Raw genomic sequence first — 21,227 nt, 5'->3', positions numbered from 1 at the left:
GAGGCCCTTCCTCAGCAGGAAGAGCGCTAATGGCGACAGGGGGAGTCAACATCTGTCGAACGCCTACCGCGTGCCACTTAACGGCTGAAGCTCTCCAAATGCGCGCTGTCCCACTTCATGTCCGTGACAGCCGCACAAGGTGGGCACTGTCATCCGTCCCATCTTCTAGATGATGCATACAGCATTAAAAGTAACCTGCCCCGAGGGCACGCTGCGCTTGATGCATTGCTTCAACACATATTTATTGTGCCTCTAACGAGGTGCGAGCTCCATCTGAAGTGCTGGGGAGACAGCGGGGACGAAATGGAACGAGCGCCTGCTCCCTTGGAGTTTGTGTTCTAGAGGCAGGGACAGGCAGTAATTAGATAGATATAATGCAGGACCAGGCAGTAATGAGGTTTAAGTAGAAAATTAAAGCATGGTGGCTAAAGGGCCTGCAGCATGGTGGGAGAGCTGCGCACGGGTCAGGGAAGGCTCTTGGGTGGAGGCAGCCACGTGGTCTTGTCTGGGCCAGGGGGTCCTGGACGGAGTCTGCACAGAGACTCCAAAGTGTGAATGTGTGTGGCACGTCCATCTGTGCAGCAGAGACCAGTGTGGCTGGAACAGGGATGGGGCAACCTTCAGGGGAGCTTACGGACACAGTGATGGACTTGGGGTTTATTCCACATACAATGGGAAGACAATAGAGAGTTTGTCTTGTTTTTTTAATGAAACATTTCAAACATATCAAAAGTGTACCGAGCCCCATTTCAACACTTAACCAATACGAGGTCAGCTTTTTGTTGTTGTTGTTTTTTCAAGCTCTGTACCTCCCTCCCTCCCTTGGGTTATTTGAAGCAGTTGCAGTGATTAGAATGTATCTCTACGCAACAAGAACCTCTAAAAAATTATGACTGTATTGAAAAATTTTACCAGTAAGTCAGTATCAGCTACCCATCTGTGTTTACCTTCCTGGTATATCAGAGAGATCTTTGTTAGGGAAGAAACCCAGGTCACTGGCCCTTTGGAGTTTCCCACTTCCTGCATTTAGCTGCTTGCATCCCCCTGGTGTCCCTTACCCTGTTCCTCTAGCACATGAATTTCCTGTACACTGGAGTTTGATGTAGAAGCTTGATGCAATGCTGGTTAAGTTTCTTCGGTAACAACACTTCCCGGTTGTGTGTTGCCCTCCGTGAGTGATCCAAAGAGCAGAGGGTTCATATGGTGGCACCTGACCCGTCTTCATACATTGTCCCCCTCAACAGCCATGTGTCATTATTGCCCCCATCAGTTATGTCATCGTGGGTCACAGGGTAGCGAGTACTGCTCTCAATTCCATCATTCCTTCTTCATTTATTGGCTGAAATTCTTCTAAAAAGAACGTTCCTTCAGTAACTGTTTCGTTACTCTGAGGTAGAATTGATCATATGGGGAAGACAGGGTAAATGCAGCTTTGAGAATGGTGACTTCGTGCCTCAGCAACCTCCACAGGTGGCTGGAGACAGAGTCAGAGAGAATCACTACATCCCAAGTGCTGGACACAGCTGCACAGAGGGCAGTCAGGCCTTGGTCCTCGTGGAGCTACGGAATGGATCAGGGGAGGTAAACAGTTAAGGGAATAAGATGATTTCACATAGCAAAAGTGGGAGGCAATTGAGCATCATGGGAAGGCGGGCTCTGCAGTGAGATTACTTAGGTTTGAATCTTAGCTCTCCCTCATAGTAAACCGTAGCCCTGGGCCAGTGGCCTCATACCCTGTGCCTCAGTTTCTTCATTTATAAAACAAAGACCGTAATAGATCTTTTCCCAAAGATGGTGGGGAGGCTGGAGAAAAGCTTTGTAAATAAAGCACATAGAACAGCACTCGTCCTGGAGGGGTCGCCCTAGAGACACCACCTGTGAGATACTGGGTGTGAGGGAAATAAAAAGCATATAGCCTGACTTCGGACCAGGTGGTCAGGGAAGGCCTGAAGGTAAGAAGGACCCGAAAGAAGGACCTTGCAGGGAGGGAGTGGCCATTAGGGAAGTGAGGACAAAGGCCCTTGGCTTGTTGCCAGACCTCCAAGGGGGTCTGGAGCAGAGTGAGCCAAGGGGAAGGCTGACATGAGGTGACACGTGACCTCACAGGGCTGGTGTGACCCTCACTTTACAGATGAAAAACTGAGGCCCCGAGGGGACCCGTCAGTTGTGCAGAGTTGTACAGCTACTAACCTCAATCCAGGTTTCCCAGCTGCGCGGTCCTCGGCCACGTCGGAAGGCCGCTGAGAGCTGTGTGCGTGCCCAGCTGTGCTTGCTCCTCCTTCCCCTTCCTGCCTGCTCTGAACTTGGTAGAGGGCAGTTCAGGGCAGGCCTAAACCCTGCAACCAAGGGCTGGGCCTCCCCTCACCCACCTCCCCGGTGTCCCCTCAGGACTCCTCTAGTCAAGCCCCAGGCATCCCCTTCTCTCAGCCTTGTCATGGCACCACAGCCCAGCCACACCCACTCCAGGCTCTGCAGGGGCAAGTCAAGCCGAAGTAACTCCACAGGCAAGCTCCCCAGCAGACCCCCCTCTGCCTTGCTCTGCACACACCCTCACACCCACGCGCGTGCACATGATAAACCAGTCCACCTGTCAGACGACTCTCTGCGCACCAGAGGCCGCAAAGACATCCTTGGACCTGCAGGAAGGGACCAGCGGAAGCAACAGTAAAAGTCTGCAGGCTCCCTTCTCCAGCTTTGGGGAGACTTTGGGGAGACCAGGCAGGGGGGGTGTGACCAGACAGACAAGCCCTGTTGCTTGCCCTCATTAGGAGAAAAGCTATCATCCTACCCCCTTGACAGGGCAGCCACTGAAACAGGATCTCCTATTTGCAAGGGCACGTGTGGGTTGGGACTTGTATGGTTTTTGTTGTTCTTCAAATGCAGAGGGGTCTGGCTGACTTCATTTGCAGAGCTGGTCACCCCACTTCTGGGGTCTCTCCAGCCTCTTGCTGCAGCCCTGGCCTCCTGGCTCAGATGTCAAAATAAGCCCTGACAAGAGACATATGGGGATGGGCACAGATGCTCTCCCTGCCACCAGCCAGGCTCTGCGTGGTGTGCGTTGGGACCCCACTCTTCAGACACTGAATAGCAGAGTGGATCATCCGCACACTCCCAGGCCATCAGACGGGGGTTCTCGATTGAGCGCTGCGCCACTGGCCAAAGCTAAGCTGGGCGGGGTAGCTGGGAAGACGTCCCCCAGCCTGAGGGGATGGTCATCGTGACGTCAGCTGCTTGCACAGGCCCAGGAGGAATGCTCTCATCTGACTTTCTCTGTCACTTCCGGATAGAGAAGGCCATCTGGGATGCTTTTGTCACCTTCAGTTGGACTCAGGAGCTCTGGTCAAGGGGGTTGGAAACTTCTCTCTGAGAAGGGAAATTGAAACCCCACAAGTGAGTGAGCAGATGGGGTAAGAAAGGAGTCCTCATGGCCCCCAGAAACTAAGCTGTCAGGAATTGACGACAAGAGGGCAGTGAGGAAAAGAGGTCTGTGAGCCCAGGGGCATCCTCTCAGGCGTCTCCAGCACGTGGCTGAGACTAGAGCACACCCGCTAGTGCAGCATTGTTGGTTGAGACTAGAAGCAACCTAAATATCCAGCCATAGAGGACCAGGCTGAGTAAATCCCTGGTCATCTGTGGGATGGAATAGTATTTGATTATTTAAGGGAAATAAAATGAATTTGTTTGTACCGAGAGGGCCTGGTAAGAAATACCGTTAGTTGAGGGGCAAGGAGGGGAAAGCAAGATGGTATTCGGAGCTAAGTGTGCTGTCCTTTTTATTTCTGTTTTAAATAATATTTGCGAAGGATATCTGCATGGAAATACCTGCATAGGATACTTTTGAAAGAGCATATAAGAAATGGAAGCTGTGATGTCTTCTGGTGGGTGAAACCAGGGGACAGGGATGCCATTTTTGTCCCACTTTCTCAAATTTTGTCTTGTGTTGAAATCATCTCCAGCAGCTTGGTAAAATGCAGGTTCTTGGGCCCCCAGCTCAAGGAGGACTCCGATTCCAGTGGGCTGAGATGAGACCCAGGTATCTACATTCCTCTGCTGAGCTCTCAGGGTGGTGTGGGTGCTGCTGGTTCTCAGACCGATGGGGAAGGATTTGTTCCAGAGCCCCCAGCAGGGTGTGGCTGGACTTCAGAAGGTGGAAGGTAGACTCGACCTCTGAGCGTGTGGGAACAGCAGGTGGTTTGGCCACAGAATCGTCTGGAGAAGGTGACAGTGCCGAGCCCTGTTTATCAAGCACTTGGCAAGTACCAGGGTCTCTCCTAGTGCTCTAGAATGCCTGCAGCCACCACCGTCTTACAAATGAGGAAACAGGTTCTGGAAGGAAATCCTTCACCCAGGGCCATGCAGGCTGGGGTCTGAACTGACCATGTGGCCCAGAAGCCCTGGCTCTCCACCACCCTGTGCTGCCTTCAAGATGACTGGATAATCTTGCCCTCTTTGAGATCATGCCTAAGGGCTCCTGGCCAAAGGCCACGCTGTCAGTAACTAGAAGAGAAGTCTGGGACCCAAGAAATCTCACTGGCTCCCAAACCACTCTTCAGTGGCCCGTGTGCATGGTGGTTAAAGTTGTGGCGTTTGGAGCCAACTTACTGTGTTTAAATCCAGTTTCCACCTCTTACTGGCTGTGTGACCTTGGACAGGTTACTTAGCTTCTCTGTGCCTCAGTTTACTTCTCTTGAAAGTGCGGCTGTAGTGATCAGGATTCTGGTTCCCGACAACAGAACCAGCTCAAGCTTGGTGAAACAAAAGACAGACTGTCCTGGCTTCTGTCCCTGACAAACTAGGAGGCAGAGCAAGGTTTAGACATGGCCAGATGCAGGGACCCAGATGGCCTCACCAGGAATCTTTATCACCTGTCTCCTTTTCTGCATTGCTGTCATTCTCGTGGGACAAGGACGACCCACCCTTCTTCACAGTTTCAGCTTGGGACTCTCCAGCACAGCAGCCCTAGTGAACCAGATCTTTCCCCCATTAGTTCCAGAAACAATTCCAGAGTTGATGATGTCTCTGCATGGCCGCACATCAGGCATGTGACAATCCTGGGCCAATCATTGTTTCCGGGGAAGGGGGAGGAGGAGGGGTTTCTGGTTAGCCAGGCCTGGGTGACATTCTCATACCTGGAGCCAAGAAGTGGGGTCAGCCCCGCAGAGCACACAGACCTGTTCCCAGGTGAAGGGGTGTAGGAGCTGAGCAGGCAGGAGCAGTGGTGCCGTGATGGCCCCCTCGTCCATCTCCGCCTAGGCCTGGCCTATCTATGGGCTCTGCTAGACATTTCTGTTGTTGTCATTCCTCATGTACCTGGTGAGGCATTGGCACCTCCCAACCCAAGGGATTGCCAGAAGGAGCTCTGACCCTAATGTTGCTGAAGGGCACACCGTGTTGGGTCCAGATGCCAGAGCACCTCCTCGGGTCGCCTTCTGAAGACTCCTCAGCGGCCGTGTCCTGAGCCCCCAGCCGCCAAATCCACCACATCTTTGGCCAGTCCTGAAAGTTCCCTGGGCTCCAGAGGACCCAGGAGAGCCACAGAGGCTCAGCTCAATCGAGGGCATGAGAGCTTCCAGGCCAAGGGCTCCAAACTCAGCTCCAAACTCCTCCTGCTGGGAGGTGGATTTCATGAGCCTGGCCCCTTCCCTGGGCTTGGAGCCCCCTCCCATGCTGCACTGCAGCAGCGGGGAGGATACCAGCCCAGCGTGCGGATCACCGCACCTCAAGCCAGGAACCCTGCGGCATGTGTGCCAGCCTGGTCTGGGGGGAGTCACAGTCCCTTCTGCATCTATTTCAAGGTTCTGGATTTTGTGGCTTTTTTTTTTTTTTAAACCACCCTGCAAAGTAGGTCACTTGCTCCTCTTCCAGCTGCCTTTGAGGTTCTTTGGAACAAGGCAGATACTATCCTTTGATTCTGAGGGCATCCACCTTTCTGGCCCCGAGGACCGCTGCAGGGGTGGGGAGGGGGATGCTGAGCCATTCCATAGAGGACACTGGTCCACTTGAAGTCAGGGAGAAGGGAGAGGAAGGGAAGACGAAGAGAGAGTGAGGAGCAGAGAGGAGGTAAGGGAGGCCAAGCGGTCAGAGCCTCTGGGTTGAGCCCTGTCCTGACTGACTTTTCTGAGCCGCTAAGTTTCAGACAATTTAAAAGGTACCTACTCAGCCTGTACAATAGGCCCTCTTGGTTCAGATTTGGCCGGGAAACCCAGCCCAGTGTGACAAGGCCGCGGTCTCTCCTGGGCAGCAGGCATGTGTGCTGGTGGGCTGGGACCCTTCTGAGTGACGAAGTTTTTCTTGCCAGGGGGTGGCTGGAGACGTATGACATGAATACCTCGGAGCCCAAGACAGAGCCGGAGAACATGCCCCCTGGGGGCCGGCCCCCCTACCGCAGCAATGCTCCCTGGCAGTGGAGCGGGCCTGCCTCCCACAACTCTCTACCAGCCTCCAAATGGGCCAACCCCAGCACTCCCGGCCACGCCCAGTCCCTGAGCCGGCCCCCAAAGCAGACCCCCATGGTCCCCTTCCGGGAGCCCCAGCCCCTGCACAGCAAGAGGTAAGGACTGATGGGGGGGCGCCACCCCATGTTCCTCCAGTCTTCATCCCTGGTTTGCCCTTTTCTCCCTCCTCCCTCTTTTGTCCAGTCTCTTCCTCTGCTCTTTCTCCTCCCCCTCCTCATCCTTATGCCTCCCTCCCTCCCTTCCTTCCTTTAAATTTTCATTACGAGCCTCTTGTGTGAGGGCCCAGTGCTGGGGAGCTTGGTGTCTGAGGCTGGATAGCCACCATACCATGTATGATTAAAGCTATATATTTTTTGAAAGCTCCAGGGACTGATAAGCACAAACTTCAGGTTAGTGATTACTCTGGGGCGGGGGGAGAGCAGGGAAGGGGGAAAGCCCACAGGTAGGCATGTAGAGGTGCTGCCATTCTAGTTCTTGGGTTGGGTGGTAGCTTTGGGAGTTTGTTTTATTATGATGGGGTGTAGCTCACAGGTAAATTCTCTTGAAGGCAGTACATGCTTAAAAATAAAGAAAAATCCCTAAGAAATTAAGGGATCCAACTTGCAGAGCTGCATCTTGCTTCAGCGACCCCGGTCAGGCCTCTGTCAGGGCCTCAGAAGCTGAGGGGCAGGCACAGCTGTAACAGGAGAGGGAGGGCAAGGGGTATCTGGGCTCCCAGACACCACCCTTTGCTCTCAGCAGCTCTCCTTTGATTCTGATGGGAGCATGGCAGACGAAGCAGATGGGATGTGCCTGGGCCTGAGGGAAAGGTCTATCTTCTGTCCTCTGAGGGCAGGGGTATCCTCAACTCACCCTGCCCTCCACCCTCCCTCCTGTTTCTGTTGCAGGCCTGTCAGCTTCCCGGAAACCCCTTACACAGCATCACCAGCAGGGGCCGACAAAGTCCCTCCCTACCGACAGCCTTCTGGGAGCTTCTCCACCCCCGGCTCGGCCACCTACACGAGATACAAGCCATCTCCAGAAAGGTCAGAATCTCTTCACTCTTTCCAAATTAAAGAATCTGATGAGAGTTGGGGATCTTTCTTTCCCAGGAAATGCACAGACCCTACAAGTTTATTTGCCATTTGATGGGGTTTCCTCCCTGAAGGTCATCAGAGGACCTCTGGAAGGATTGATTGTTTGTTGTGAATTAGGGCTGAGCTGCCTTGGGCACAACTCATTGCCAGCCTTCTTCGTGGCAGGATTTCTGCTGGCGTGTTCTTGACACCTGTATCACTTGCCGAAGTAAGACCATTTGCCTCCTAGCATGGCCACTCATTGATCCTCCCAACTCCTCCATGGCTCCCTAGTGCCCTGTGCCCTTGGTCCTCCAGGATCCCTGTCTCAGTCAGGGGCAGCCCCAGCATTCCCCTGTCCTCAGGCCAGATCTCTGGGCTTCCTCCTGGATATCTCCCTACCTCCTCCCCTCTACTGCAGACCATCCATTCGGCCTCCTGAGCAGCTCTGCCCCCCACCCTCTCCTCCTCCTCCCGGTGCCCCACCCTGGCCACCTCCCTGAGCCCCCAGCCTCCGTCCCACCTCCTGTGGTCCACCCTCCACTCAGCGTCCAGGGAGATCTTTCTACGTCTGGCCATGTCTGTCCCCTGCTTCAGACCCTCACGTGTGTCCCACAGCCCTCAGGGCACAGCCTCAGCACCTCCGTGTGGCCACTAGGCCCCGCCCCACCTCTCCAGCCTCGGGCGCCACACCTCAGCCTCGCAGGCTGCTTTCACTTCCCCGGGTAGGCTGTCTGAATTTCAGAGCCCGCCTCTGTGTTCTCCCTCTGCCTACAGATTCTTCACACTTCACCCCACACTCCCCCGTCCTGCCAGCTTGAGCGCTGATACTCCTCCTCTGGGAAGCCTTCCCCGAACCTCCCCCAGCACTAGATGAGGTGCTGCCACTGTGCCCCTCAATTCCCTGTGTATTTCCTGACCGTGTCCTTGGGCTGTCTCCATTCCGTCAGCCAGCTCAAGAGTGTGTGTGCACACATGTGTGCGCGTGCATCCTCAAGATTGTGGACCCTCCCAGTGCGTCTTTGTGTGACCATCATGCAGCACAGAGGCTGACCCCTGCTAGATCTTCAGTATCTGTTTGGTCAAAGGACAGGGTGAGTGCGTGAGTTCATTTAAGTGAGACCCCCTGCTGTCAGAACAGGGATCAGTCCACTGATCTCCAGCCAGCGTGCCTCAGGATCACCCAGAAGGGGGCCTGGAAACAAACATTTGCTGGACCTCCCCCCTGAGGCTCCGACTTGGTAGGTATAGAACGCTCCAGGCTGACACTGCTGGTCCAGGGAGAGAGCCACTGAGCTAAACCATTGTTGGATCTCAGCCTCTGCTGTAAAATCAGGGAAAACAGACTTCTCTTCCATTTCCGGCCACCACGGTTCAGCCTTCATTCAACAGAGGGTCTCAGGCACCGTCTGTGTGCCAGGCCCACGGAGAGCTATTTGAGATACTCATTTACCAGGGGCTCCTGTGGTCAGTGCTGCTGGCTGCAGTGGAGGGAGCACCCTGGAAACCATGCGCACCCCAACGAGTGCTGTGATAGACTTAGGCTGTGGTAAAGGGAGCCCACCGCAGCCCCAGAGGTCTAGGCTGGCTGTCTGGAGGAGGCAGCGTTTTGATAGGGCTTTGAGAGGTCAGTAGGAGTTTGCCACAGAGAAGAGGAAGAAAGTCTTTCTAGACAAAGCAAAGGCCACAGATAGGAGCAAGTGGAATGGTGTGGAATGCAGAAGGAATGGAGAGGAGTCTGGGGTGTGGGGGCACTTGGGCAGCAGCAGCAGCTGAGCCTAGAAATGGCAGCTGGTACCCAGTGATTGTCCAAGAACAGAGGTGGTGGGAATGATGTTACTGTACTAAATCCAGGGAACATTTTTTTTTTCAAAGTCTTGGAGTCCCTCCCCTTTATTATTATTTTTAAACTTTCTGAAATAATTACAGGTTCACAGGAAGTTGCAAAGAAATGTGCAGGGAGCTCCACGAACCCTTCACCCAGCCTCCCCGTGCAAATAACAAAGCAAGGTGTTGACATTGGTACAATCCATAGAACACCAATTGCACGTGTACACGTGTGTGTGGCTCTGTGCAGTTTTGTCATATGTGTGCTGTTGTGTAACCACCACCACAGTTTACACACTCAACTGTACCATCACCACAGAGCTCCCGCCTGCTACCCCTTTAAAGCCGCACCCATCCCTTCCCCCATCCTTAATCTCTGGCAACCATTAATCTGTTCTGCATCTCTAACTCTTGCTATTTTATAACTGTTATATAAAAGGAATCATACAGTATATATCTTTTGGAGATTCTTTTTCATCCAGCATAATTTCCTTGAGGTTCATTCAAACCGTTGTGGGTATCAGTAGTCAGTTCCTTATTGCTGAGCTGTTTCCATGGTATGGAACCAGCCTCATATGTATAACCAACCATTCGCCCATCAAAGGATATTTGGGTGGTTTCTGGGCTTGGGCTATTACAAACATTCATCCTCTGAACAGCCATGAAAATAAATTCTTCTTTCCCTGGAACAAATGCCCAAGAAAACAATTGCTTGCCAAGATACCGAAACAACCTAAGCATCTATTGACAGATGAATGGATAAAGAAGATGTGATGTCGATACACGCAATGGAATATTATCCAGCCATAAAGGAAGGAAGTCCTGCCATTTGTGACAACATGGATGAACCTGGAGGTTATTACGCTAAGTGAAATAAATCAGACAGAGTAAGACAGATACTGGATGGTATCACTTATACAGAGAATCAAAAAGCTGAACTCCTAGAAAAGACAGAGTAGAGTGGTGGTTGGCTGGGATGGGGGAAATGGGGGGATTTGGGCCAGAGGGTACAAAGTTGCAGTTATAAGATGAATAAGTTCAGAGGATCTAATGTATGTGTAGGCTTACTGCCTAGAGTTAATAATTCTGCGCCGTGCATTTGAAGTCTGCCAAGAGAGTAGACCTTCAGCATTGTCCCCCAAAACAAGGTACCTCTGTGCCATGAGAGGTGTGCTCATTAACTTGATTGTGGTTGTCATTTCACACTGTGTATGTACGTACATCAAATCATTGCGTCGTACACTTGAAACCAATTACAGTTTTATTTGTCAGCCGTGCCCCAGTAAGGCCAGGGGGAGGGAGCAGTGCCTCTAAGAGTGCTACTTGCTCAGTGCATGGAGGACAGTGTTACTTGAGTGAATGGGTGTGCTGACTGTTCTGCATTGCAGAGACAGAAGCACTTAGAGGGGAGAAAAAGTTCAATTGCTTACCGTGTGGTAAGTCCTTTTTTAGTTTTAAGAGGAACTGCCAAACTCTTTTTCCCGAGCGCCTGTACCATTTTACACCCCCCCCACAACCGGCGGTGTATGAATGATCTGGCTTCTCCACGTCCTCCCCAGCTCTGGGTGTCCTCACTGGTTTTCATTTTAACTATTCTGATAGGCGTGTAAGGAGATCTCATTGTGGTTTTAATTTGCATTTCTCTAATGGCTGATGATGTTGAACGTCTCTCCGTGTGCTTATTTGCCAACTGTATATATCTCTTTAGGGGAATGTCTGCATGTCTTTTGCCCATTTTCTAATTGGATTCAATATTTTTCAGCTTTGGAGAGTTCTTTGTATATACTAGACACGAGTCCTTTGTCAGCTGTGTGATTTGCAAATATTTTCTCTCAGTTTTTAATTTGTCCTTTTGTCTTTTATGTTTCTTTTTTTTTTTTTTTCTTTTTGGGTCCTTTCTTCTCCTTAACAGGGTCTATAGCAGAACAACAGTTCTCAATTTTAATCAGGTCCAGGTTACATTGTTTCCCTCTTATGGTTCACATTTTTGGTGTGAAATCTAAGAACTCTTTGCCTAGACCTGGGTCCTGAAGACGTTCTCGTTTTTTTCTAGAAGTTTTATTTATTTATTTTTTAAAGTAGGCTCTACACCCAGTATGGGGCTTGAACTCTCAACCCTGAGATCAAGAGTCGGATGCTCCACAGGATGAGCCAACCAGGTGCCCCAAGATGTTTTATTGTTTTATATTTCACATTGAAGTCCATGATCCATTTTGAGTTCATTTTTGTGTAAAGTGAGTAGTTTAGGTTGATGTTACTTTTTTGGCCTGCTGATGTCCAGTTTGCTCCAGCACCATTTCTGGAAAAGGCTCTCCCTCTTCCATTGCATTGCTCTTGCTCCTTAAAACAAAAGATCGTTGGAAGGGGAGCTCAGTTGGGCACATTTGTGTGGATCTGTTTCCGGCTCCCCTGGTCTGTTCCATTGAGCTATATGCATGATCTCAGTGAGTGCTCCACAGGTGGGTACTTAATTACCCCATTTTACAGAGGGGAAGCAGGCTCAGTGCATCCTCTTGGTCAGGGTCATTCTTCCAGGAAGTGTCAGAGTTGGGACAGGAACCCAGGCCCACGCGATTCTGGAGAGCGGAAATTGACCCGAGCGAGACCTGTCCTGCCAAAGGACTCGGAGCTTATCCTCCAAATCAGGGTAAAATACGTGGTCCCACCTATAGTCCCCGTCCCACAGTGACACTTCATCTCTGTCAACATCTGGGTTCCAAGTTTGGCGAAAGGGTGCCAGCACAATGCATCCCCTAAAACCTCAGAATTGTCTTTCAGAGCCTGTCACTGGCCTGTAGTATGAGACCTGGGAGCCGGCCAGGGCTACTCCAGTGGCCTTTAACCTCAGCTCTTTTCCCCTTTCCCCTCCGCACAGCCGCCCTCTGACATCCTGGAACCCGTGTGAGCCCAGCCAGACATTCCTGCCCAACTCTGGACATCCCCCACTCAGGACTCCTCTGTCTCCAGCAGAATTCATCAAGCTTTTAGGATTGTGGGGGCCTATATGCACAGAATCTGTCCCAGGGCCATCTTAGAATTACTGGGAGACAAGGTGGTAAGGTGGCCTGCCCTTTATCAGCCCTGTGAGTGTGGGCAAGTGACTTCACCTCTCTGCACCTCAAGTTTGCTCCATGTAAAATGTCTGTCCCTGAGCAGCACTGAGAGTCTTCATAGAGGAAAGTCCTCTAGGGTACTCAGAACTGTGCTTGGCACATAGTAATTGCTCCTTAATGTTGATGACTGTTATTTACTGCCCGGTGCAGCACCTGTGCTGGCAGGTGGGGGTCAGAGGCTGGCAGATGCTGTCCCTGTCCTCAGGAGTTGGCCACCCTCGTTGGCAAAGTGAGGAAACCACCAAACTTCGTACGGAGCGTTAGAACAGAATAGTGTGCCTGGCTCAGCAAGCCTGCAGGGCTGGACTGGACCCTAGACATTTGCTCACAGACCACTTGGCTGGCTTTTTTTCTCTCCTCTTTTTCTCTGTCAACTCCATAAAGAGTGGTACATTGGTGAGGAGGCATTTGACTGCAAGTGACAGAAAACCTAACTCGAAAAGTCATGAGGCACTAAGAGGATGTATCATCACATAGTAGGTCCACAGGTAGGGTAGCCATAGGGCTGGCGAATTCTTCAGGGAAGTCCTCAGGGACCTAGCTCTATTAGTGATCCATGATGGCTCTTGGAGCCCCAGGCAGAATCAGTGCCCTGCAGAAAAGGAGGGAAGAGCTTCTCTTTGTTTTTAAGAGTAAAGGAGCTGGGTCATTTTGCCTACCCCTGAACCAGCCCCTGGCAGGTCACATTGGACCCACACGACTGTCTTAAACTGTCAAGATTTACTCAAGTCACATGGCTGAGGGATGGCCTCCACAGGGAAACCTGGACTTCACCAGCAGAGACCAAGAAGGTTGATGGTTGTTGGTGTGGCGGCCACTCATTGCTACATCAACCAGTCGTCTGGGAATTCACCCGTGCGATGTCCCATCAGTCTGTGTAGGAGACTAGCAGAGCAGGCTGGAGCCCTCCCCTCCGGAGAGGCTCTTGCCCACATTCACATCTGTCTTGGTACTTTCCTCTCTGGCCATAGAGGCCCAAACCCTGCTGACCCGAAAGCCACCCCACCCCCACCCCGCCTGCCTCCCAGGGTCAATCAGCACAACAGCTTCTGCCTGACGATGCTTGAAACTTCAGTGAGTTAGTTTCTCACCAGAACCCAAACCCTTTATCTCTAAAGTGATGTCATCTTCCGAGAAAAGATACAGGACGTTAACATTTCTCAGATGAGCTTGAGGACAGCTCTGGACTTCTCTTCTTCCGGAGATTTTTGCCCAGAGCCATGTATGGTAAGATACCAGCAGGTCCAGATTTCCAGTTGGCTTGACCAGGACTCGGCCATGATCAAAGTGGCCCCATATGGGGACGTATCTGCACCCCCAGAGAATGGGCAGCATAAGCAGTCAGTTTACATCGGGCTCTCATAATTCGTTCGAGAATTACGTGATTGCACAAAATACAGGTTGTCTTCATGGAAGACAGTAGCCGAGTGGTGAAGCCTGGTAAAACACTTCCAGCTACAGTCTGTCAGTCAGGATTAGGTTTAGCTGCCTAAGAGAGAAAACAATGACTCAGACAAGACAGTTTCTTTCTTTCCCCCATGTTGTTAGAGACCCAGGTTCCCCCTCACTGGTGCTCTGCCGTCCTTGGCTTTTGCCTCCTGGTCTTAAGGAGGTGATGGGGCAAAGGCACGCACAGCATACCCAGACATTTCCTGGAAGTCACATGCGACACTTTTATCTCATTGGCCAAAACTGCAAGAGAACCTGGAAATGTAGTCTGTTAACCAGTTACATTGCAGCCCCGGATACGGCCGGGGTTCTGTTACCAAGAAAGAAGCAGAGAATAGAGACTGGGGGAGCCTCCACTCAGACCTTCCACTTTCCTCTGGCTGACCCCAGCAGCCACTGACGCTTTCCTTCAGTCCTTGGGATTTGATACAAACATCTTGAGAAAATGGAATAAACACGTCAACACTTCAACTTCCTGCCATGGTGGAGATGCGTTATAGCAGGCAGTTGGCTGACTGATAAGTCAGTATCGTAGATTGCTTGTACTTTTTCTTATTTCGGTTTAGCCTTCCTTCCCTGGAGGAACTAGAGGTCAGAGTTTGGGCAGGTGGGGNGTGGTGGAGATGCGTTATAGCAGGCAGTTGGCTGACTGATAAGTCAGTATTGTAGATTGCTGTACTTTTTCTTATTTCGGTTTAGCCTTCCTTCCCTGGAGGAACTAGAGGTCAGAGTTTGGGCAGGTGGGGAGAATATGTATTTTCCTGGCAGGTGGGTAGAAACAGAGTTTTTCCTCCAGAGCACTCTGCTGTCCAGGAGGCGGTGAAGCCTAGGGATTCAGAGTTAGTCTTTGCAGAAACAGTCCTGGCTGGCAGGACGACCCTGGAGACGATCCCAAGTTGCAAGGATAGACAAAAGGAACCAAATGGGGAAATCACAAAATCAGCTCTATTAATGGAGACTCAATAACTCTTCCGAAGTACAAGGCCTGTGTCAGCGGGGCGCTTCTGGCTGCAAGTAACTGAAATTTGGCTGGCTGGGTCACTGTAGGAATGTGTGCTCTCACAGAAAAGGAGTCTCAGAAGTAGGTCAGGCTCCAGGCAGGGTGGAGCCAGAGTTTTGGCAGCTGTGTCAAGGCCCCGTCCATCCCACCGTTTGTCTTCTACCCTCAGCATCTGCCTCATCCTCAGGCTGGTAGCAGGAGGGCGGCGGCAGCTCGCGGTGTTCTATCCAGACCCAGCCATAATTGGTGAAGAAGAGCAGCCATCCTTCCTCGTCATCTGTCTGTGGAACCGGGAGACTTTTCCCGGAAGCCCTCCCCAGCACACCTCCCCCGTGTCAGTCACAATCACCTGAAAACGGCAGTGACTTAAATCAGCGAAGGTGTATCTCGCACCCACACTGCAGCTCCACTGCTGGTTGGCAGGGGACCCCTTGGGACCCAGGCTGCCAGGGCAGCCACCGCCACCAAGTCACTCCCCTCACAGCTCATTGACAAGACCAGGCCCAGACTCCTCCTAGCCCGTCTCCAGGGCCCAGGAAGTACAGTCCTGCCACGTGCTTGCCAGGGGGAGGGCAGGACATGTTTTCTGAGAGTCTTTATAAGTCTCACATCCTCTCATGTCACATTAGCCAAAATTGTGTCCTATGCCTGAACCAACCCCAGGCAGGGAGAAGGGTTCAGTCATGACTGGTTCTGATCTGAGGTGGAATGGACGTTGGAGGCACCCTTAGGATTCGCTCCAGGGCATAGAACCATTGCTGCTGGGACATGAGACCACAGGGAAAGCCTTCTGCTGTTTCTTTCCCCAGATCTCAGCCCTCCCTGCGGTGTACAGAGCCAGCCTCCGGGAGAATCTCTGTCTAGGAGATAACTTCGGTATTTCATCCACCCTGCAAGCCTGTGAAGTAGAAAATGTCATTATCCCATTTTTCAGATAGGGAAACCAGTTCAGGCTAACGAGCACTCACCTGATCAAGGTCACATAGCTAGTCAGGGGTGACGTTGGGGTTTGAACCCCGCTCTGCCTCATTCTGGAGCCCGAGCATGTGGCTTCTTCCTCCAACAGGGGGACAGGCACAGAGTTCTGGCCTTTGGCCAGTTGTCACGGCTGTGTGTGCGTCAGTCTCAGGCCAAGCGTCGGTCTTCTGAGGAAAAGCCTACTGCGATCTCCTCTTGACAACTGAGGGAAACTGCAGCTCAGGGTTGGGAAGCGACTGTCCCTGGCTGAGAAAGAGGCCAGGCCTCCTGTACCTACGGATGCTTTAGCCCTGAGACAGGCCTGGGAGGCGGGGCTGCTAACAATAGCTCACCCCATTTCTCAGCCAAGAGGCAAGACCCCCTGAGGAACCTACGGGTAGGGCCTCCGCCCCAGCCCCTCCCTCCCTGGAGGACCCTGCATCGCCCTGCACTCCCTGGCATGCTTCCCAGGCGAGACTCATTCCTGACCCTCCGCTAATAGCACGTTTCCAGGATTACTCATCTAGCCTCCCCTCCACGCGGAGCCTCCAGTGTATTTAAAACCCACCAGTGAGCAAGTCTCCAGCTCAGGTGGTTTTTGTCCCACCAGCCCTTCACCCTGTGCTTGCCTCTCGCTCCCCTGCAGGTATGCAGCCGCCCCACACCCGCTGCTATCTTTTGATCCCCACTTCAGCCACGATGGGATGTCCAGCGGCGACTCCTCCTCGGGTGGCCTGACGAGCCAGGAGAGCACCATGGAGCGTCAGAAGCCAGGTAGGGCCTCCCCAGGCCGGCTGTGCCCAGCAGGGCCTCTTCTAATCCACCAGGTGACACCCCTCCTCCTGTTAGCGACACACAAAAGGAAGCTGTTGGAGCCACATGTGAGATCAGGGAGGCCTTGCAAGAGAACAGCAGAGACCAGTGAGCCTGTTCCTCCTCCCTCCAGACGGGGCATCCGCAGATGGTGCTCACGCGGGAGCCAGCGCACAGATGTGTGAGGCTGGGGTGGCGACCTCCCGGGGAAACAGCTGAAAATGGACTAAAAGCAGTGCAGTCAGGGGAGCAGAACCGACTGCGTTCTGAGGCTTTTCCTTGAATAAACCCTCCTGCCCTCCCTTCCCATTGCTGGAGCTGTATGGCAGATGCCGAGACCAGAGCCCAGGTCCTGGTGTCCAGCGTGATAACCTGTCACTTAGTGAGCACCCCACGCCCCACACCCCGGGTGAGAGGCTGAACACGGCCAGCCTCTGAAGCCCCCTGGGCCCCTCCCACTCAGCGCCCCTACAGGCCACCTCTGCCCTGCTTCTCACAGCCAAACTTAGTTCTGCCTCATTCTGCATTTTGTGTATATGAGGCCGACTCCTGCGGATTCGATGCATCGTGTGTGCGTGTCTGGTTCCTGTCGCGCAGTTTCGTGTTCTTGAGTGCCGGCCATATGGCTGTATGGAGCAGTGCAGTTTCCGAGGCGTATTCCATCGTGTGAACGACCCACAATTTATTACTCCGTTCTGGCGTTGATGGACATTGGGGTCGTTTCCAGTTGGGGATGGCTTAGAATAGTGCTGTTGGGAATATTCTCGTACCTGCCTGTGCTGAGCACACGCTCACCCTTCAGTTGGGTGTATGCCCAGAAGTGGAATGGCTGGGTCGCACGCTGAACTTTTTAAGAGGCTGCCACACCTTTCCCAGAGTGACAAACTACGTCACACTCCCACCAGTGACAGAGGAGCACTTTAGTTGCCCTATGTCCCCACCCACCTTTTCATTTGGGCCATTCTAGTGAGTACGTAGTGGCATCACGTTGTGGCTTTAACGTGCATCTTTCTGGTGCCTGACGAGACTGAGCATCTTCTCGTCTGTGTGTTCTCCTCTGTATGATGATTAATCATGAGCATGTACACGTAGATGAATATTCGACACATAATTTCACACAACAAACTTGGAGCCCCTCCAAAGCCTGAGAGCTATTAGATGAATGGGTGGGTTCAAAACAAAGAAAAGAAGTGTCAAAGAGCATTGATGTTGGAGGGGGGAGAAGTGGAGCTGTCCTCTTAGAGAGATGTTTGAGAATTTCCAGGCAGCTCCAGGGGATAACCACGTCAGCACATCACTGGCTCCTTCAGGCACGGCGGGGGGGCGGGGGGGGTGGCAGAGAAGAGCTTGCGTGTCCCAGGATTGGTGGCCTGAGAATTCCTTGGCACCCCAACCCCCGTGGTTCCCTTAAACCAGGGAAAATGGTTGAACTTCATTCAAGGAGGTCAGGCTTCCAACCTCGCTCTACCTTCTGCTGCCTCCGGGACCTGTGGACATGGCTTGCTTCCCTCCTCAGCACACCTGACCCTGCCTGCCACCATCCACCGTTCTGTGCTTTCTGCTGCAACACACACAGATCTACATCTCTTTCTCCCCGCCCATTCAGAAAAAGAAAAGTGTTGCTTGGTGATCTCATTACACCAAAGTATAACATGGGGAGCACATTTTTCCAGTGTTCACCCAAATAGGGTGTCATGGAAACTCCCCATTGTCCTTCCCTTCTTTCTTCTGTCCTAGAGCTTGGTTCCCCCTTCCTTGGAACTTTGTTACAAGTTGACTTAACACCACCACCCTGCCTCCCCCCACACACACAAATCAGGGCAGTCGGTGTTTAGAAATCCTCTTGAAGCCTAGAATGTGCTCAAGACACAGAGACAAGGTAGTTCAGGATGGGGAGAATCAGGCACCATGACAGATGTGGGGAATCGCCCAGATCAGATGATTGTAATCATAGGAACAGTGCACTATGATTCTGCATGCTTGTTAGATGCCCGGTGCTGTACTAAGTACTCCCTGTGCCCTTATTTAATCATCTCAGGACCATGACAGAGTGGGCACTTTTTACGGCCCCATTTTAGAAATGAGGAAGATGAGGCCCTGGAAGTTTGTCACTGGTCCGAGGTCCCTGCTGGCGAGGGGCATAATTGAGATGAAACCAAGACCTGTTGGGTGCTAGAACCCCTCAGCTCCCACTGTCCACAGACGGCACCCACAGCCCCTCACCTGCCAGGTGTGAGGATTTCTCAAGCTTCAGAGCACCCAGGTTGGGAAGGTAGTTCCTGAGTCACCAGCTGCCCCAAGTCTGCCAAATTCACATCTGTCATGTGCCCAGAGTGACAAGGGAGATCATCGCGGCAGGAGAGCCAGGAGGTCACAGGGGGCTGGTCCAGAGAACCAGTGAAGGGCTCAGTATCAGGGATTGCTTAGGGCAGAGCTGAGGACCCTGGGGCAGCCCAGGAGGGAATCCCTCCATTCATTTGACATGTCGCTAATGATAAACACCAGACTGGGCACCAGGGACCCATAGTGTGTGCCAGACAGGCAAGCTCCCTGCCTTCTTGGACTGACAGGCTGGTGGAGAGACGGACAACAGACAGGCACACAGTGACAAATGCTGAGTAACAAGGGGAAACTATAACACAGTGCTTAGAGAGATGGACAGGGTTTGGGGGAATCTCTGAGCAAATCACATTTCAGGCAAGGCTGGAAAAATTCAAAGGAGTCCACTGGGAGGAGAACATTCCAGGGAAAACAGACACCCTGAGGTAGCAGCGAGTGTAGGAGGAACAGTAAGGAGGCCGTGTAGCTGGAGAGGTGACGGAGGCTGAGGTCAGGAAGGTGACGGGGCCAGAGCTTGTGGGGAGGAATTTGTCCTTCAAGGGATGGGATCTAACTCAGGTGTTCACAGGGTCCTTCGGGCTGCAGATTCTTGTAGGGTGGGGATGGGGGTGAGGGAGATGGGCAGCTTCTAGATACGGTCGTGGAAAGGTAGAGTTGACAGAATTTCCTGATCCTCTACGTGGATTTGAGAGATGGGATTCAAGGGTGATACCGTGGAGCCATGTGGACTGAGCGGGAAAGACAGTGAGTGGTGCAGATTTGGGGGAAGAAAAGGAATTGGCTTTGCCTGTGTTCAGCAGGAGGCATTGGGAGGCAGCCATATATACAAGTCTGAGGTCAGGAGAGGTCTGGGGCCAGAGATGGAAATGGAAGTCACCAGTGTTATAGGTGGTAGTTGGGGCTGGATGCAGCTGCTACAGGCTTGGCTCTCTGTAGAAACGTGGTCTCCAGCATGGTGGGGCCACCTCCCAGGAAACCAGTGGGCCTGTGGGATGCTCCACAGAGGAAAACTGTCTCCGGAGGTAGAATAGATGGACGCAATGGGTAGCCTCCCAGCCACCACACCAACAGGACACCCTTGACTGTGCCAACCAGGCTGTTCTCTGCGTTGGCCCTGAGTGCCCTGCCCAGTGCACCCGAGCAGGAACCTTCCACAGCAACAACATGGACCCACAGTGCACCGGGGCTGCCCTGGAGGCAGCAGCATGTGGTCGTGAGCTCAGGCTCCAGCAGGCCCTGTGGGAAGTTCAGGGTCAGCCATGAGACCTTGGTGGTGACCTCATCTGTCCCAGCTTCAGGTCCCTCTTCTGTGGTGGACATCTTAACAGTCTCTCCTTCCTGCATGGTTTGAGGGTCCAGTGAGATCACCCCTGCCCAGCTCACTCAGCACAGGCCCCAGCCCGTCATTAAGAGAATAATGATTCCCGTCTTGCAAGCACGTATTCTCCATCGTTGCCAGTGTTGCCCTTGTTGGGGAAACAGAGAAAGGGTGCAGAGGTGGGCAGCACAAGTCTGAGGCCCTTTCTCTGGGACCATGGGCCAGGTACTTAACCTCTCTGAGTCTTGATGTTCTTTATCTTTTGGAAGTGGTGTAATATCCACCTCACAGCATTACTGGGGGGACTTAGCAAAGTAGTGTGTGCAAAGCAGTTCTTAATACCTAACACAGGTCATGTGCTTAACAGTCATCTTTATTATCATTATGTTCAATACAGCAGTGATCAAAAGTGTGGGCCCTGAGGTTAGACCACCAGGGTTCCAGGCCTCTGTCCTCTGTTAGTGCATTTGTGTTTGGTAGATACTAAGTAGTCCTCCACTGGAGTTGTACTTTTTTTTTTTTTAAGGTCAATTGCTGAGTTGAGGCACATTGACTACCTGGAAGTGTAGACTCATTCACACCTACATTAGCTGTCCCAATTTTAAACCTATTTTACCTTGGAACCAGCAACCCCACTTGTGGAGTTCGGTCCCAGCACAATCCCACACTTGCTCAAGGCTGCATGTAGAAGGAAAGACACCCAAACATTGTCATAAGGAAGAATTAAAAATAAGCTAAATGTCCATCAGTAGGAAACTGGTTTAAAAAGTGATGTCCATTCACATGATGGAATGCTATACAGCCTTTAAAAACAAGGTAACTTTATGTTCAGGTACATGAAGGTGTATTATGAGGCTATAAAGTGAAAAGCAAGCGTAAATGTAACGTAAAGTAAAAAGT

The 21,227-nt window shown here is 52.1% G+C and overlaps 1 protein-coding gene across 1 annotated transcript in view; it reads left to right on the top strand.

The window, feature by feature from the left end:
- Window positions 1-21,227, top strand: part of SIPA1L3 (signal induced proliferation associated 1 like 3) — a 100,494-nt gene that overhangs the window by 34,467 nt on the left and 44,800 nt on the right. Inside the window, 3 exon segments of the mRNA XM_034638669.1 lie at window positions 6,299-6,550; window positions 7,343-7,480; window positions 16,503-16,630. Coding sequence (XP_034494560.1) covers window positions 6,299-6,550; window positions 7,343-7,480; window positions 16,503-16,630 — 518 coding nt within the window.

This window comes from Ailuropoda melanoleuca, chromosome 12, assembly GCF_002007445.2.
Source record: "Ailuropoda melanoleuca isolate Jingjing chromosome 12, ASM200744v2, whole genome shotgun sequence".
In the NCBI taxonomy this organism is placed as follows: domain Eukaryota; kingdom Metazoa; phylum Chordata; class Mammalia; order Carnivora; family Ursidae; genus Ailuropoda; species Ailuropoda melanoleuca.
Note: the sequence above shows the minus strand (reverse complement) of the source record. Positions and strands in the feature narration are given on the sequence as shown.